Source organism: Squalius cephalus, assembly GCF_949319135.1.
Source record: "Squalius cephalus genome assembly, chromosome: 8".
NCBI lineage: Eukaryota > Metazoa > Chordata > Actinopteri > Cypriniformes > Leuciscidae > Squalius > Squalius cephalus.
The window spans coordinates 30,691,434-30,711,245 of NC_137129.1; the positions used below are offsets into that span (position 1 = coordinate 30,691,434).

Genomic DNA, 19,812 nt, shown 5'->3' on the forward strand with positions numbered 1-19,812 from the left:
TTGTCCCGCTGGCTGCCCCTACTTCATTGTACCCAAGAAAACCGGTGGGTTATGGCCAATCCTGGACCTGAGCGTCTTGAACCGAACCCTTCACTGGCTTCCATTCAAGATGTTGACAGCCAAACGCATTTTTGAATGTTTTCGTTCTCTGGATTGGTTTGCAGCGATCAACCTGAAGGACGCATACTTTCATGTCTTCATTCTTCCTCGACACAGACCGTTTCTACGGTTTGCTTTTGAGGCGCAGGCATACCAGTACATGGTTCTCCCATTCGGGTTAGCCCTGTACCCTCGCGTCCTCACGAAAGTCGTTGAGGCAGCACTTGTGCCACTCCAGCAACACGGGGTTCGCATCCTGAACTATCTCGACGACTGGCTGATTCTAGCTCTCTCTCGAGACCAGGTTTGAGAACGCAGGGACCTGTGCATATGCCACTGGCTCCGGCACCTCGCCCGTCTGGGCCTTTGGGTCAACTGGGAAAAGAGCAAACTCTCCTCCGTGCAGAGGATTTCTTTTCTCGATATGGAAATCGACTTGGTCGCTATGTCCTCGCAGCTTGCGAGCAAGCGCGCAAAGTCACTGCTGAATTGCCTGAGTCAATTCGAGGGCAAGAGTGCGGTTCCATTTAAGTTATTTCAGAGGCTCCTGGGGCATATGGCATCCGCAGCGGCAGCCACACCGCTTGGACTGCTTCATATGAGACAGATTCAGTACTGGCTTTGTGATCGAGTCCCGAGATGGGCATGGCAACAGGGCACACTCCGAGTACCAGTTACTCGGGCCTGCTGTCAGACCTTCACGCCGTGGTAGAACCTCTCCTTTCTACGGGCCGGAGTGTCCTTAGAACGAGTTTCCAGGCATGTCATTGGCTCACCTGGACTGGTGCTCCTCGAGACAGTCCCTCCCTGGCCAAAGGACCTCCTTTCTCAGAGACGGGGCACCCTCTGGCACCCATGTCCCGATCTGTGGAACCTGCATGTGTGGGTCTCGGCAGGTTTGAGTACCCTACCACCTCAGGTGGTGGCTACCATCACTTCCGCTAGGGCCCTGTCCACGAGACACGCCTATGCGCTGAAGTGGAACCTCTTCGTCACCTGGTGTTCTTCTCGCTGAGAAGACCCCAGAAAATGCCCAATCAGGTCCGTGCTCTCCTTCCTCCAAGAAGGGTTGAAACAAAGGCTGTCTCCTCCACCCTGAAGGTTTACGTGGCCGCCATCTCTGCGCACCACGACCTTGTGGAGTCGAAAACGGTGGGACAGCATGACCTGGTCGTCAGGTTCCTGAGGGGGGCGAGGAGACTAAATCCTCCTCGCTCTCCTATTATACCCTCTTGGGACCTCGCAGTGGTCTTATCAGCCCTGCAGAGCTCCCTTTGAGCCATTGCGATCAGTGGAGCTTAAGTTCCTGTCTATGAAGACATTGCTCCTGGTTGCTTTTGCCTCCATCAAGAGGGTAGGGGACCTGCAGGTATTTTCGGTTGACAAAGCGTGCGTAGAATTCGGCCCGGCTAACTCTCACGTGATCTTGAGACCCCGGCCTGGATACGTACCCAAGGTTCCCACCACTCCTTTCAGGGATCAGGAGGTGAACCTGCAAGCGCTGCCCTCAGAGGAGGTCCCAGCCTTGGCACTGCTCTGTCCAGTATGCGCCATCCGTGCTTACGCAGACAGAACGCAGTGTTTCAGGACCTCAGACCAGCTCTTTGTCTGTTTTGGTGGGAAGCTGAAGGGAAAGGCTCTCTCCAAGCAAAGGCTGTCTCACTGGATAGTGGACGTCATTGTCTTGGCTTACCAGATGCAGGGTCGACCATGCCCCCCTAGAGGTGAAGGCACACTCTACCCGGAGTGTGACTTCCTCCTGGGCTTAAGCGCATGGCGCCTTGCTAACAGACATCTGTAGAGCTGCAGGCTGGGCAACACCCAACACCCAACACTCTACCTGGGATATGCCACCCAGTGTACCTTGGTATTCCTGCGTTAAGCCTAGCCCTTCGTCCATGCTAGTCTCACGACAGGGAGCTCAGACTTGTACAGGGCACTGGAAGACAGCCGCTGTGGCGTGATTGAATTGGGACCCCCATTTCGTCATTCACTGATGTAACTTGTAGTGACTGAATGGAAGGGTTAAGTCCCTCTGCCACAACCGCTGGAACAGCCCGGAGTACAGTCTTGGCTCCTCAGTGGAAAATAATGAGAGATTGCCAGCATCCCTCCTTTTATACCCATGCGGTGGGAGTTGAGCTATGTAAATTCCGCACACCTATGGCATTTTCCTTGCTATTGGCTCGTTTTGTAGAACTCAAAGGTGATAGGCTTCTAAGCGAAACCCACATTTTGTCATTTACTGATGTAACTTCCTCCTCAGGGAACGAGGGTTACATACGTAACTGAAACGTTCTGTACAATAAGCATATGCCGAATATAGTCAAGGTTTGTGTGTATACCTGTGTGTTTGTCTGATGAGCACGGCTCTGTGTAACTGCTTCTGTAGGTTAGCACTAGCAGGGCCGCAGGAGTGAACAAAGGGATGGACAGCAGCCAGTACGAATCCCTTCTGATACAACTCACACACCTGCACTGGAAGCTCTCTGACTGACGACAGACACAGCAATGAGGACACTGACACCTCTGAAGAGAGAGAGAGAGAGTCAGACAGGCACACAGAGAGAAATGAGCAGAGAAAGAAAATAAATAAATAAACATGTTATCTATCGTTCAACTATCATCATAAATAATTATCGTTGAAATGAACTTACCACCATGACAACTTACTTCTAATAATAAAAAATACCCAGAAAATATATAAATATTTTGAAAAAAACCTTACTGATGCACACACACACACACACACACACACACACAATAATAATAAAACAAATAATTAAAACAAATGATATCAATCAGTAAGATTTCAGAAAGATTTTTTTGAGAAATAATAATAATAATAATAATAATTGGTTGCTTTAATAATTGTATTCAGGAAGGATGCGTTAAATTGATAGTAAAGACTTTGGCATTGTTACAAATTTTTTAACTTTAAATAAATTGTGTTCCATGCTTTCTATTCATCAAAGAATCCTGAACAAAAAAAAAAAAAAAAAAAAAAAACTGTATCAGCATGTTAGAATGATTTCTGAAGGATCATGTGACAGTGAATATTGGAGTAATGACTGCTAAAAAATCAGCATTGCCAGCTCAGGAATAAATAAAATTTTAAACATATATCAAAGCTGAAAACAATATTTCACAATAATACTGTTTTTACTCTATTTTGATCAAATAAATGTACCATAAAAAATCTTACCAAATCCAAACTTTTGAACTCTTTAGGAATGTCTAATGAATGAAAAAATAAACTACTAGATATTTACCAGAGTAATAAATGTGACAACTAGCCCTAGTCCTTCACATATGTCAATGTACCAAAACTGAACTGATGAATAATGTATGCATTCTCATAACACTATATCTGCATGAACTAATATATTCACCCCCACCACATACCCATGTGGAAACAGGGAGGAGGAATGACGAAAGACAAAAATTAGAAGATAGGTGCAAACCATTTCATTCAGTCATCTCTGGCGAAAAAAAAAAAAAAAAACTTGTTAAGAAGCTCATTTTCTGACACACTAACTGAAATGCTGTAGAAATAGTTTGAAAGTATTCTGGTGAAATGGTTTTACAAGCAAATTGTTTCTGTGATCAGTAATTAAAGTTAATTTCCAGCGCTCATTATTCAGGGCCACAGTGAGCTGCAATCATCTTTCAGAGGTGTGACGAGCTTGTTTAAACAAAACTATGACGGTCTGAACACGCTCTCACTCTGAGGGGGGTTTATTAGTGTTTCCAAAGAGGAAATAACAGCACGGTTCACAGCAAGATGAACCTATATGTGAAATGAGTGCATATGTGTAAATTTATGTGATGCAGTGTGAATTTCACTGTTTGGATGCAGGTCATTTTAAGGAAATTATGTTATTTATGTCTGATCGAAAATTTCAATCAATCAATTCAATCAATTCAACCATGTCAGTAGCTCATCCCAGTTCTTGGAAGGTTCTCTCAAAGTTATAAACAAATATAACTCCAGTAATGTTAATAGAAGTTCAAAGTTATCTGGTCTTTAATGATGTTCTCAAAACTTTAGCCCAAATACATTATTTGTACATCATTCATGAAACTTTGTTTGTCCAAAATGTTTAGTTGAACATTTGTCTAACATTTTTTAAATGTTACAACGTTTTAAAATGTTCAGATAACATTCAAATGTAACATTCCCATAATGTTTGCAAAATGATACAATGGAATGTTCCCTTAACGTTCGCAATTTTTAACGTTCCCAGTTTTTAAAACTGGTCGTTTTGAACATTCAGGGAACATTCAGAAATAATGTTTTCATAAATTAATGCGAACATTAGCAAAACATTCTTAGAACATTGTTAGCTGGGAGGTTTGGAATAGATTTGCTTATAATTTAAATTTGTAAACCTTGTACGTGTTAAAAAAATGAAGATTTTGAAATGAAGAGACAAAGACGTCTCTTGTGCACATTTATTTGATAATTTCTTATTTATTTGAAAACAGTTGTGCTGCTTAATATTTTTATTGAAACGGTGATACATTTTTTTCAGGAGACTTTGATGAATAGAAAGTTTAAAAGAACAGCATTTGATTGAAATAGAAATATTTTTGAACATTATAAATGTATTTTACTGTCACTTGTATTAAAGTTAAAGTAGTAATCGGCCCCCCCGCCCCCCCCCCCCAAAAAAAAAATCTCACTGACCCCAAACTTTTTTTCTGAACCAAAACAAAATTTGTCACTCTCTCAAATATGACGACATTTAAAAACAAAATGAACCCCAAACAGTTACATTTACAGCATAACTTGTTCAGTATCCAGTTCAATTATCAATATAAACTTCCCCAAATAGCAAAATCTGTTTGCAATCATCTGGTAGTGCTGAAACAGCGGAAGTGTCTTAGACTTTATGATGTCTATTAACTCCACTCCGGTCCAGAGCATGAACTATATTAACTAGCACATCACGCGAAAAGCCTGTGGCAAAGGACACTCTATGCTTCAGCTATGCATGAGAGAATGAGAAAATGCTTTTCTTTGTGTAGGACCTACAAACACACACACACACAGAGAGAAGATTTGACTCCTCCTGAAAAGCCAAATATATGATAATCTGTCCCTATATTTACTATGGGGAAATTCCACCTTTATAAAACAGAATTACCCAGTCGGGGGTTAAACACTCCAGTAAACAGCCCTTCTCAGCAACATAGTCCACCTCAAGAATGCAGCCCTCTGAACGAATATTCCTCAGTCTAAATCAATGTACAAGCTCTTAAAATGAGAAGCAGAGACTTTGGTAAATCAGTTAAACTCCACCTGCTGAGAAACATGTTTTTTTGTGCTAAAACTTCAACTCTCACAGCACAAGCACACTAGTCTAAATTCTTTCTGGATTTTATGGATTTAGCTATGTCTTAAACACCTAGACAATCACAGATTTGAACGTACTATGTGCATTTGTAATGAAGTTGTTAGAGTTTCCAAGTGTGATTAACTAAAATCCAAAAACACTGAACGGATCTGCTTTGTTTTATGGCTCAAACTAACAGGACACAAGCAAGCAGGTAGGGCATCATAGCTGTTATATTGAATATAACATGAATATAATTTTCAGCTTATTGGCCAGAAATAATATCCGTGCATCCCTGATATTGACAATGAGCATGCAGGACTTAAACTTTTTTTTTCATTTATTATTTAAACAAAGTGGTTCATTGTATTGTAAATGCCAAAGTAATTTGATTTCACTGAACCAATCCTCTAGATGATTTTTTGAACTAAACGTGTTAGTTGCAAATCTATTATATAGCCGTCCCTTCTTCGGCTGTGCTGACCTATCAGAACTGCTCTCTAAATATTGATATGTCATAAATATTAAAGTAAGTGTTTATATGATTCATAAGTATGAGGGATTCTTGCTGCTTATGACTGTGATGTCGGGTCCTGGAGGGGTCTTATTTTATTTTATAATAATCCGACAGAGAGCAGAATTGAATTATTTATAGAAACCAATTTAAATTAAAAACAGATTTTGGCTATAAATACAGTTCAGTGTCACTAAGACAACTGATTTTCTCTCTTATGCACATACAAACAGATAAATCCTGGATTTTCGTACTGACCCCTCACATCTTCAAGATCAGATAATCCTTAAAACGATGCCTAGCATTTTCTCTCTCTCTCTCCCTCTTCTTTTTTTCCCTCTCTGTTATTTCATCCCTGTCAATCATTCACATTCATTAAGTCACTTAACATTGCTTTCAATATTGATGCCCCAAAACAAACAAACAAAGAAACATATTCTAACATCTCTGCCTCACACTCGTGCTGTCACAGCAGTTTGCAGTGAAACTCTTTTTTTTTTTTTTTGTCTCGGTGTCTCTGTAGGCATCAGTGAATTTTACATATAAATGACCTGCCTGTCTGTCTACCGATAAGCAGCTAAAACAGAAAGCCTGGAGTGAGTGTGTGTGTGTGTGTGTGTGTGTGTGTCCAGAACCTGAACGATTGTCGCTGTCCCAGTTCTCACACATTCAAATTTTTTATAAATAAATATTTGATCCAGGTCACAATCTCAGACACAAACCTGCACACACACACACATTTGTGTTTGGGTAATGTTTCATGCGTTAACTTTAAGTAGTAAAACTGCTAGATAAGATAAACTAACAATACCTTTTTTAGTCTTTATTACCTTAAAGATTCCAATAATAGAAAATAGTCTTTTTCAATGTACAAAATAACTGGATTAGAAACCAGGCAAACACACTATATTACAGAAATATAAAGTCCTCTGCATCCTGCATCCAATCTCATCAGATTTCAGTCAAAATGAAGTATTCCAATCCCATATATATTTTTTTTTTATAAAAGTATTGGTTAAAATTTCACTATGAAGCGTTTGGCCCTCTAGCGGTTAAAAAAATTGCATTTTGGTAATGCTTCGGCTCTGCATGACTGCGGATGAATATGACCCTTCACAATATGAGCTCTGTAAGAGAGCTACAAATCATGGCAATTAATCTGTTCAATAAAACATCTGTTGAGTCATAAAAAGCCATCTCTGCATCACTTTTACAACATTTCAAATCTCTCAGTTCTCGCAGTCTCCGAAAAGCCAAGCCAATGCTGATTCTTGTTTTATTACGAGCATACCCTCCTCTGTTCTGCGGTTTTTTTGTAAACATGTGATTCTCCGGAGGTTCGAGATTTAGAGGCTCCATGTCACTTTCTCGGTTGTTGTACCAACTAACCTATGCCACTGCTACGCTGCACACCACTATGGTGCACTGCATTCACACAGGGAGTCTGCGTTAACGCTTCTCATTTACTTTGAAAGAGTGACGTCATGCGTTGGCGAACTGAATTCTTCACTGTGTTGAATTCACACTGGCATTGCTACTAACACTTTTTTTTTTACTTTTTTTCACTGTACAAGTATTCATTTACCAGACATTTATTCCTAAATAAAGAATAATGTTTATTGTTAGTTCATGATACCAAATACAGTCCAGTCTTCCCATGGAAAATAATTTATTTTACTTTTATTGTTATTATACTGAGCTCAGGTATTTTCTATGCCCTACATTTACATATAGGAAATTTAGTATTTTTCCTTAATGCATTATTTAATTTGTTTATTAGCATGTTTTCTTCATGGGGACCTTTGACTGGTGCCCACAATGTACCTGTAGGTAAATTCGGGTTTTAGTATTGTTGAGGGGTCCCTGACCCCCATCCATACACAATTTTACATTCGGTCATATCCTTGTAATTATGCTCAGTAATGGCCCATATACTCCTATGCTTTTAAGTCATTAAGATGAGCTGGTCTGTTTTTCTGCTTCAATCTGTGTCTTATATTCTCTCATCCTGTCTCATATCCACTTTCTCTGAATTCAGCGGGATCCATTATTGCCTCTCTCGAAGCACACTAACAAAAGCAGCATTAGTATATTTAGAAACATAAGCCCTCAAAGAAAATACACTGTTTGGTTTCTCTCTCTCTCTCTCTCTCTCTCTCTTTCTCTCTTTCTCTCTTTCTCTCTCTCTCTCTCTCTCTCTCTCTCTCTCTCTCTCTCTCTCTCTCTCTCTCTCTCTCTCTCTCTCTCTCTCTAATCTCACACTTTTTTTCTCTTCCCAGTTTGAAGCTTTACACTTTATCATCTGAAGGTGGGTTTTGTGCATTTGTGTATCAATTTATATCTATATCAATATATATGTTGCTTTGAATTATGCCACTCTGTATTTTAATCCTCTGATGCATGAATTATTAAGTCATTTAACCTTTTTTAACTTTATTTCAATATTTTTATTTTAGTTGAATAATTTTTGTACTTCAACTTATTTCAGCTAGCTGCCAATGCAACTTTTCTTATTTTGGTTTTCCGTTTTCCATTTTCCATCTAATATTTATTGATGAGTTTTCGTTTTAGTTTTACAGTAGTTAACAACAACAAAAACACTGTTCCCAATACCTTTCCCACAAAATGGTGTCATCTGAGTTTCATATAGGTCTACTGCAATCGTAAATAATAAATATTCCAGAAATTCATCATCACTTCCATCAACCACAACCACAAAGGCATACATTTATTCAAAAACACCAACAAAGATAATCCAAACATGGAGCAGGAACAAAATCCAAACAAGGAATGGGAACAAGAATCAGACAGGGAGCGAGAAAGCAACATCCTTACAGACAGGCAAAGACAATGACCAACAACAGACTACTGAAACACAGGGGTATATATGCAGGATAACAAGGGGCAACTGAGGAACAGGTGAGGGCAATGAATTACTATGGCTACAAAAGGGTAACTATGGCAACAAACAAGGCAGCAGTGGAAACAAAAGCAAACAGGAGTTGTGACACTATAACACTAAGCACTATACACTATGCACTTATACTCTATGTACTTAGTCACTATGTAATTTTCTGTGTAGTGTGTGACTTTATAAGGTTATTTTGTCATTCAACATTGGAGTCTGACCCTCCGCTACATAATGCAACAGTCAAGTGCATGAAGTGTCCAACATTCCACACTTCGTTTTTTCCTTTAATTTAGTGCATAATCTGGGCATTTAAAGGGGTGGTTGATTATGATTTCACTTTTTTTAACTTTAGTTAGTGTGTAATGTTGCTGTTTGAGCATAAACAACATCTGCAAAGTTACAACGCTCAAAGCAAAGGGAGATGTTTTCTTTTACAGAAATCGCTTTTTAAGGACTACAACAAACAGCTAGGGACTATTTTTTCTGGTAGGGAGCTTCTTGACATCACTAACCCTAAAATTTACATAAACCCCGCTCCCAGGACTGCGATTTATAGATTATCATGACTAACACACGAGCTGTTGTAGCTCTGACCTCTGTGCCTGGAGCAGCAGCTCATTTGCATTTAAAGGGACACACACGAAAACGGCACGTTTTTGCTCACCCTCAAAAAGTGACAATTTTAAATTTACTTTATTTTAAACAAAAATATCTGTGGGGTATTTTGAGCTAAAACTTCACATACACACTGTTAGGACATCAGAGACTTATTTTACATCTTCTGAAAAGGGCATTATAGGACCCCTTTAAAGTGCACTTTTTCTTTTTGGATTTTTTTCAGTGTGAACACACTATTCATACTTAAAAATGTCATCCTATCAACCTAGGAACGAAGCACATGAAGTGAAACACTGTAACAACGGGAACAAATAATTAAATTCAACATATATTCAACATTCAAGTCTTTCATAACAAAAAAAGGGGAAACAAGGTGTCAGAGAAATCCACTGAAGGTGAGTTGAATTGAACCCATGTGCAGTTTATTCCAAAATCAAAAGTGAACCCCCTAACATATAACAGGAAAATTCCATTAATTTATGTATGAACAAGAATACCACTTACTAAAGGGACTTTTCAATAGATAAATTCTGCATCCCAATTCACCGACTTATATGCCCTAAAAGTATGTACTGTTTTTGTGAAGAAAAAGTACATACTTTTGAGTGTGTAGCAGAAGAGTAGGCAAGCTTTGGGACATACTACGTCATAAGGGCCACTCTGTCGTTTAGTTAGCATCCTGTCACAGTTTAAACTGCCCTGTCAATCATCTTGTCAGTTAAAATTCTCCACATTCAATTTAATTTAATTTCCTACCGTTTCGGAGAGAAATATATTAGCACATTGATCTGCCAGTCGTGGATCTTTCATGTGGAGAACTCTCCTCATGTGTTTGCAATTTGCATAATGATGCATTTAAAAGTTAATGACCAAACGTATCATTAGAAAAGTTCACAATGCTGTTGCAGATGAAATATAATGTGATAACATCTAATAAATACATTTTCGTAAGATTCAATTCATATCACAATACTGAACTCACAATACGATATTATTGCGATACTCCCAAGACATATGCATAGCTGATATAAAAAATTGGATGACTAGTAATTTCCTACTACTTAATTCTTAAAAAAACAGAGATTCTAATTATTGGACAAAAAACTTCCTCACGTAATAACCTAGAATACTACCTAACACTTGATGGCTACTCTGTCAAGTCTTCGTCGTCGGTTAGGAACCTGGGTGTGCTCTTTGATACCAATCTTTCTTTTGAAAGTCACGTGTCTAGTATCTGTAAAACCGCATTTTTTCATCTTAAAAATATATCTAATTTACGTCATATGCTCTCATTGACAAATTCGGAACAATTAGTTAATGCATTCATGACCTCAAGGCTAGATTATTGTAATGCTATTATGGGTGGTTTCCCTGCACGCTTAATAAACAAATTACAGCTGGTCCAAAACGCAGCAGCCCGAGTTCTTACCAGAACCAGGAAGTATGACCATATTAGCCCTGTTCTATCAAAACTGCATTGGCTCCCTATTAAACATTGAATACATTTTACAAAGTTTATTTTACAAAATTTAAAAACATTTTTTTTTACAATTTTACAAAATTTTACATTTTACTTACAAAGCACTAAATGGTTTAGCTCCCCAGCACTTGAGCAAGCTCTTAACACATTACAGTCCTTCACGTCTCTTGCAATCTCAAAATTCGGGCCAGTTGATAATAATACCTAGAATATCAAAATCGCCTGCTGGCGGTAGATCCTTTTCCTATTTAGCACCAAAACTTTGGAACAGTCTTCCTAACATTGTCCGGGAAGCAGACACACTCTGTCAGTTCAAAGCTAGACTAAAAACACATCTCTTTGACCTAGCATACACATAATACATTATAGACTTCTATAATTCAATTTTAGGATGCATAGATTAGGTCAGCCGGAATCGGGAACACTTCCCAAGAATCCTGATGTACTCGTTACATCATAAGAAGAATGGTGTCTATGCTAATATTAGTCTCTCTGTTTATCCCAAGGTTTACCGCGGTCCGCCGTATCCAGGCCGTATCCAGATCTGATGAAGGACCTGAGTCTGGACGCGACGACAACACAGTCCTAAAGTGTCAACTAGTCTCTCCCCTGTGAAGGCCTCCTTCCCCTACCTTTACCTCTCTACAGATAAAGCGTTGTCGGGATAATTCCGGTTCCGGAATAAAAATTCTGTATTATAAATTTTAAGGCCAGACAAGTAATTTGTTGAGGGTTGGTTTGTAGGGAAGGACTACACGCCTGCGCACAATCGCACATATATTCGAACACGCATATCTATAGACTGAACTTGTAATACGCATGTGCATGCCATCAGCGTTCTCACAGGTTCGTGTTTTTAAAGTTTGCGCAGAGAGCACTTAAAGAGTTTTCTGTTAAAACGGTGTCATCTTAGCGGCCCCTAAGTTAATAACTAATGATCGTTGCGACGGAAGTGAATCAATCACTAACTTTAGCTGGACAATAACTTTATTCTAAAGCGGCTATAAAGCCAAAAAAATCTCTGTTACTTTAATTTCCTATTATCACTGTAAAGCCACTTTGGAACAACCTACATTGTTAAAATCGCCATATAAATGAAGATGACTTGACTTGACTTGACATATGATAAAAGGTTAACAAAAAATGTACTGTTAATTAAAGTGCTAAATTTGGTATTACATTGGGGTGGAAATTAATAGGCTTAGACTTGGTGCTGGTAACCCAACGCACAGGACAATAGAGACACCAGAATACAAATTTTCATGATTCTGAAGCTGAAAATACAGAATTATTTTAGACGAATATGCTTGCACTCTACTGACTAGATATATTTAAATATGCTCATTGACTAGACATATTTAAAATAATGTAGGCCACTTTTTACTGGTAACATAAGACATTTAGCATTATCAGGACCCACAAATATTTCCCCATTGCATTATTATACATTTTATTCAACATTATATATAGTAGTTTAACTACTGACACTAAAACTAAAAAAAATATATACTTTTGTATCGAACATATATATATGTATTGAATATATATCGAATATATATATATATATGTATCGAACTATCCACGATACATATAGTCACTATCCAAGATACATATTGTTGCATTTTTGTATTGCGATATATTGTGGCACCCCTATTAGAAACTGATAATTAATCACTCAAACCCCTTTATCTAATGCTGCGTTCCAGGCAGGTTTTTGAGCACGTAAATCACGACTTCAAACCACGACTCACGACTTTGTAGCGCTCCAGGCCAGTCACGCCAAACTACCTGAGCGCAAGGAATTGTGGTAGCTTGATGTAAACAAACCAGCATGGTTTACGTCACCTTAACATTTCCATGCGGCAATACACTTTCACGACATACTTATTGTTTCAGACACATAACATTGTAATACATAATCGTGTGTGTATTATTATCATTATTATTATATTATTATTAATTTGACTGCAACGTTATATTGTCCTAAAGTGTATTCTCACCGTGTACCGCCTGCAGAAACACTGCATCCGTAGGGGCTGCCATTGTTGTTTTGTATGGTTTCGCGGGCTATGTGACGTCAGAGCTCGTAACTGGGAGTACATCTATCTAGTACGAGTTCACGGGTGGGAAGTCACGGGTTTGACTGCCGTTCCAGTGCACTTTCACGGGTATAAGGTTGGAAAAACACGGGTTACAGGTTGCCTGGAATGCACCATAAACCTCTCTACTTAACCGTCAGATATGCATCCGCCATATTTGTAGTTTTTTTTTGTATCCATGTTTGTAGTTCTAATCGAATCCTCATCCAAAGTGCAATGTGTTGTGGGTTATATTAGCCGTAAGAGAGTCCACGGATCTGCTCTCCGGATTCTAACCGGAAAAAGTAGACCATCCGGGAATCGTTGGAATACTGATTTCAACACACTACGATTTGGGACACACTAATTCTCATTTCGAATACTATTTAGGACAGATAGTATGCGAATTGTGGAACAGTGATAGTGTTTGTAGCTGCAGGAAATGAGCATGTGTACCTTCCTTTCCTAACAGGAAGTCCAGGAAGTGGTATGTGTAGGCCACTCCTGAGTGGGTCTCCACTTGTGCTCTTCTGAGGGTGGATAAAATCTTTCCCGGAGCTTCATCTGACCCTCGGGGTTTCGGCAACTTACAGCCCATGTCTGCGCACGTGAAGAAAAACAAAGACAGAGAGACAAAATGAGATAGATGAATATGGATAATTTGTCTGAAATATTCATGTATTCATAACTACTTTATTGATTTAACTGATTGCCTTGGCAGCAGTCCCTAATTGTCATGCTAATTAAGTCAGATTGACACTGAAATAGGAACTGAGCATGTGCAAAACAGGGGAGAGGGCATATCGGCATGTCTTTAAACATAACCACAAACATTCAGATACACGCACGCGTGCACAAGCAAAGATTCGTCACACGGTAACATAACATGAAGTCTAATTGGAAAGCTAATCAACCTTCAAGCATCAACCTTTAACACAAACACGCGTTCGCTGTATCAAGCACAATGCCCCCTTCAAAACGCACACACTGTCTCCTTGGCTACTAGAAGCAGCAATCAGATAACGCTTCATATTTGATCTGTGACTACACAACCAATCAAACAGTGGAATGTGTGGCCGATGAATTAGCGTGTGGCTAATGCTAATAAGTGTCACATCTAGAATGCGCTAACTTGATGTGACAGCAAAGGCATGCCACGTGGGCCCCGGCCTCCAGCGCTAACACACACCATCAGGTACGGGTAGTTAGCTGCCAGCATTTCCAGGTCAGCGTTTGATGAGCCAGAACAGGTGAAACCGAGAGGAACCGGACAAGCCCAGTGGCCGTGACAACAAGCATTAACTGCGCAATGATGATGGGATGGGGAGCAATGGATGAATGGTTTTGGGGATCAGGAACAGGGTGATCATTTGAGAGATGTGTATATGAGTAGACCAGGATAGACACTTAAAAACAGTACTGTGCCTTACCATGGTACAGCAACAGAATCAGAATACCATGGTATTTTGATACCATAGTACTGTACTGTATGATTTATTGTATTCAGTGGTATGTACTGATAGGTATTTGTAAGAATATGATGGCATTACCATTGTTGTAATGTCCATCCATAGTATTACTTATTATGGTACTATGTCCAAATACTATGGCAATAGAAATGAGATAAAGCGATTGAGATACGTAAAATAATGACACAACAATAAGTATAAAAACAAATATACAGTGTGAATGAATGAATATTCTATTCATGTTCTTATGTTCACCAAGGCAGCATTTATTTGATCAAAAACAGTAGTATTGTGAAATATTGTCACAATGCTGATCTGGTGCTCAAGAAACATTCTTTATTATTATTAATGTGGAAAACAGTTGTGCTGCTTAATATTATTGTTGAAAACATGAACTTCAAAAGGACAGCATTGATCTGAAATAGAAATCTTTTGTAACATCATAAATGCTACCGTCACGTTTGATAAATTGAATGCGTCATTGCAGAATAAAAAGTATTAAATTCTTAAATAAAATAAATAAATAACCAAATACTAAGAAAAATTTGGATTTTTAGTTGTTTGAACATATTTTAATGCTAATATTGTTTTATTTGACAGAATTTTAAGTCATCTTGAGGCCCCCTTAGAAATTTTTTGAGGACCCCTAGTGGGTCCCGGCTATGTTACCAAAATAGTATATGGGAGGTTCCAGAAATCAATGAAAAACATAATAAGGTGGAAAACGTAAGCTGGTATCTCTGCTCTGATGTAGAGTGTTATATTTACAGAGCATCTCTAAGTGGTTCTTTGTAATTTTAGGAGCTCTCTCACTGAATTTGAATTTCCTTTGTTCTTTTAGAATAGATTTTTTGATCGCCTCAGGTGTGATTGTGGCTGGTTATCTGCTCAAGTCAAATACTTCTGTAATCTGTTTAATCTCTGTTTTATCTCTTTTATTCCACAAAATGGTGGACTACACTCTTCAAGTGAACAACTGAAATGATTTGAAACAATACGCTACTTTCAATATTAGTCATTCAGAAGAAATTAATGAGTAATTTATATTTAAACAGCGAATATTCACAGGAAGGTGCTAACATAATGGTCCGAGTCGTTACCTCAAACATTATAGGTTTAAATTGCAAGTAGGAGTGAATCACAAAGATTTACTGAGACAATTTGCTTTTATTATGAATCCGACAGCTGGAATATAAATGACTAATTCATGGGAGATACACGGACCTTCACACCTGTGCTGAGTGAAGTTAATACTGGCAGTCAAGCATCCGGTTCCACTCATTTCCCTTCACTAGCCTGACAATCACATCATTACTGATGCTAATCGCTCGGCAACAGACCGACAGATCATCAGTTTGCTCATAGTTACTGAGACAACATTTGGAGAGCTAGACTATTAGAGCAGAAAAAGAAACCACAGATTCTTAATCTCAGCTGAATTTGCAATACCATCAAGGGAGCAGCAAACGCAAGCTTTGACATAAACACAAATGCTGCTATGAGCACATAAGCCTCAGTGAGGGGATAGTTGCTCCCTCATCAAGCACAAAAATGACAGCACAGCAATGTGAGCATGATACTTAGCCCTTTCCATTTGGGATGTATTGGTACCATTATATGGAAGCTTGTTTCTGGCATGGAATAAAAATTAAAACGGCAATTGTGACTTTTGTGACGTTTATATCTCGCAGTTCGAACTTTAAAACTCACAATTGCGAGTTTATATTTTGCAATTCTGACGTTCTTGAATTGTAAGATAAAAAGTTGCAAGTACCTTTTTAATTGCGAGTTCATGTCTCACAAATCTGACTATTTCTTACAATTGTTAGTTTATATCAAAATTCTTACTTTTTCACAATTTGAAGTTGTGAGTTTATTGACCCTATTTTAACGATTTAAGCACATGGTCTAAAGCGCATGGCGCAAGTGCACGTAGGGCGTGTCCGAATCCAATTTTGCTAGTTTAACGACGGGAAAAAATGGTCGGCGCGCACGGCGCATGGTCTAAAAGGGTTGTCCCTATTCTCTTAATGAGTAATGGGTGTGTTTTGGGCATAATGTACAATAAACCAATCAGAGTCTCATCTCCCATTCCCTTTAAAAGCCAGTTGCGCTCGCACCATGGTGGATTCGCTATTTACATCGCGGAATTTCAAGCGAAAAGACTGAATGCTTCTCTAGAGAGGAAACTGATCAGCTCGTGCGTGAGGTTAAAGTGTGCAAGCAGACCATCTACGGGACAAGCCGGATCCCACCATATCTTTATGTACACACCCTTTAAATAAAAAAATACTGATAAAATAATAAATGCCATTGACTTTAGACCAGTTTTTTGTAGGTCAATGGCACAGTCTATTTCAGTTTGCTTAAAAATAGCAACACACCAACTATGCGCCTGAACACACCTTGTTTTCAGACCAGCACGGCCATGGGCGAACATATGGGCGCAAAAGCATTTGCTATTTAAACAACGTGGCGCAGGACGTGAAAATGATAACTGCGTCGGGCTGAAACTAGCAAAAAACACTTGCGTCGCGCCTGGCGCCCCATTGCACTGGTGTAAGATAGGGCCCTTCATCTCACAATTCAGAGAAAATAAGTCAGTTAAACTCCCAATTGTAAGAAATAAAGTCAATTAAGTCAGTTATAAGATATAAACTCACAATTCTGACTTGTTTCTTGCAATTGTGAGTTTATATCTCAGTATTAGGGTTTTTATATATTTATATATTATATTAAATACATTACATTAAATTATATATTAGTCTTAAATACATGAAATGCACATTATGTTCATATACAGGATATGAGGATACAACCAGACTTGGTGATTCTCTTCAGCACAAAGGTGCATACACAGTTTCATACTCTACATCACAACCACACTGCACACTTCCCACACTACACATTTCCTGCAGAACACACACGAAGATATTCACACACACACACAATAATCTCTCACTGTGATAAGCGTGAGGAGGGGAGCGGAAGAAAAAGGAAAAAGAAAGATGAAGAGCTAAATTTAGGCAAGATGATAGGGAAGGATAATAAGTTGAGAGCACACATCGAATTGTGGTGGTGGTGGTGGTGGTGGTGGTGGTGGTGGGGGGGGGGGCTCTGGTAACCAACGGAGACGGGAGATTGTCAATATGATGCAATAAAGAAAAGCCTGATTTACTCTCCTAATGTCTTGCTCTGACAAAGGATCTTAATACAATCCTGTATATCTGAACAATAGAGTATAATAAAATAGTGTAAAAACTATGTGAAAATAACAGAAATTTTACTATCTTATCATATGCGATATGTCAACAGAAAAAAAAGTACATTTGACAAGGAATCTTGTTTTTTGTATATATAGCAAGATAGTAATTCATCAAAAATACTATGGTAATAATTAAGTACCATGGTATATGCAGTGTTTTTCATAAATATAATATATATATAATTTTATTAAAAAAAAAATCACTAAAAAAGATTGATGGTAGAATATAAATTGTAATGAAATATTGTATTACATCAGAGACATTTTCTCTAGTGGTCTCAGACTCACTGTAGCAAAGTACCACATATTACCATTTGATACATCACTGTGCCGTAAACTTTTTTATGGTACCATAAAAATTTTTCATTTAAAACTGTTTAAATCTGAAACTGTTTCTGTATTCGGTTGTGACATGCAATCATCAGGGAGTAATGTATGTATGTGAGAAAGTTTGTGTGCGAGATGTTTGTAGGACTTTGTAGGTTGCTATCGCAGAAGCAGGCTGGCATGGCTGAATATGAAAGTTGATGATAGCACATTCCCCTCACATTTCACAGGTTCGTAATCATCTCTTACTTCATCCTCTCGCTTCCAATCTCTCACCCTTGCTATATTTCTCTCTCTCTCTCTCTCTCTCTCTCTCTCAGTTTGACTGCTTAGGCTGTCACTCATATCAGCCTCGGAGCCCCACTGTGAGTGTGTGAGAAATACTAACCGAAGGTCATCTTCTTCTGGCAGTCAGTCATCTCACGTGATACCATCATGTGTGAATGAACAATATGTGCTTGTTATGAGCAGTTTTTTTTCACTTATACTTGGTTGAATTCTCACATATTCTTAGTACATACAATACAAAGATATATTTCAGAATAAAGCACCAATGAATGTGCATTTCATAATTTTGCATTAAGAAATATTAACATTGGTGAAGCACTATTCCTGCTGTGTGTAGCACCTGCGGCTCTGCATATACTAACATTAGGAAAGATCCAGAAGTTTAATTTAGATCATTTCAGTCTGAGTTTGAGTGCAGATTGTATTGTGAACTCAATGAAGTTACTCTTTCTAAAAGGCTATTTAAGTATAGGGGCTGAGGAAAACTACTGTATGTCGCAGCACCAATTTTCTTTTCACATGCAAAGACAGCATTTCAATTATAAAGTCTTAAAGACAAAGGAGCGAAAAAGTCCACAACAGTTCAAAAAACATTTTTCCTCCGTGGTCTATTTACAATTAAAATGTTAGTCATTGTCACAGAAAACTGTCCATTTAATTGTAAAGATCATAGGGAAAATTGTCACAATAAACTAAATTCTGACTATTATATGAGCAAAGAATGTGACTAACGCTAAAAGTAGGCCACATTAAAAATGAAAATGTACAATATGACCCTTTCAAAAACTGCTTTAGGTTTTGTGACAAAACGCCAAACACTATATATAATGTTATATAGTAAGTTATATGTAGAATTATACAAATCCATTCATGCAAATGGAAATGTTTTTTTTTAGATATATATATAGTTTGAATTGAATGGAAGTGTTAAAGTCTTTGATATTTGAATAGAAGTGAGCTTGAACTTTAATGCGACTCACACACAAGCTCAAGTAAAAGCATTGAAGTTTGCGTTTATTACAAGTATAGCGAGAGCATGGGAAGAAGGAAGAGAGGGATGAATCAGCAGAGAAGAAACCAGTGACTTACGGGTAGAATCAGAAAGTTAACAGTGTTAGATTAGGGTTCAGTGAGAGAAAGAAACTACACACAATCATTAAAAGAGTGAACATACCTGCTGCTGTTCTTTGATAATGCCTCTCTCGATTTGTGTCTCCTCTGCCGTTTCTTTCTCCCTTAATTAGGCTATCTTTCGCTTCTCTCCCGTTTCTTTTAGCTTTCTGTCGGTTTGTCAACTCTCATGCCTTCGCGCGTGTGAATGGAAGCAGGTGAGCAGATGAGCTCAGTTCATTCCTGCCGCTCCTTCACTCAATACAGTGTGCTTACTAACGTCTCCTCCTCCTCCCCTCCCTCAGAATAAAAGG

The 19,812-nt window shown here is 38.5% G+C and overlaps 1 protein-coding gene across 1 annotated transcript in view; it reads right to left on the reverse strand.

Annotated features, from left to right (window-relative positions):
* rftn1a (raftlin, lipid raft linker 1a) overlaps nucleotides 1–19,811 on the reverse strand; it is a gene marked incomplete at its 3' end in the record, with an annotated part of 26,821 nt that extends 7,010 nt beyond the window's left edge. Inside the window, exons 1-3 of the mRNA XM_079878518.1 lie at nucleotides 19,563–19,811; nucleotides 13,496–13,639; nucleotides 2,445–2,628 (exon numbers count right to left, since the gene is read on the reverse strand). Coding sequence (XP_079734644.1) covers nucleotides 2,445–2,628; nucleotides 13,496–13,637 — 326 coding nt within the window. The 5' untranslated portion in view covers nucleotides 13,638–13,639; nucleotides 19,563–19,811. The remainder of the gene's footprint in view (nucleotides 1–2,444; nucleotides 2,629–13,495; nucleotides 13,640–19,562) is intronic.
* Between the last annotated feature and the right edge of the window lies 1 nt (nucleotide 19,812).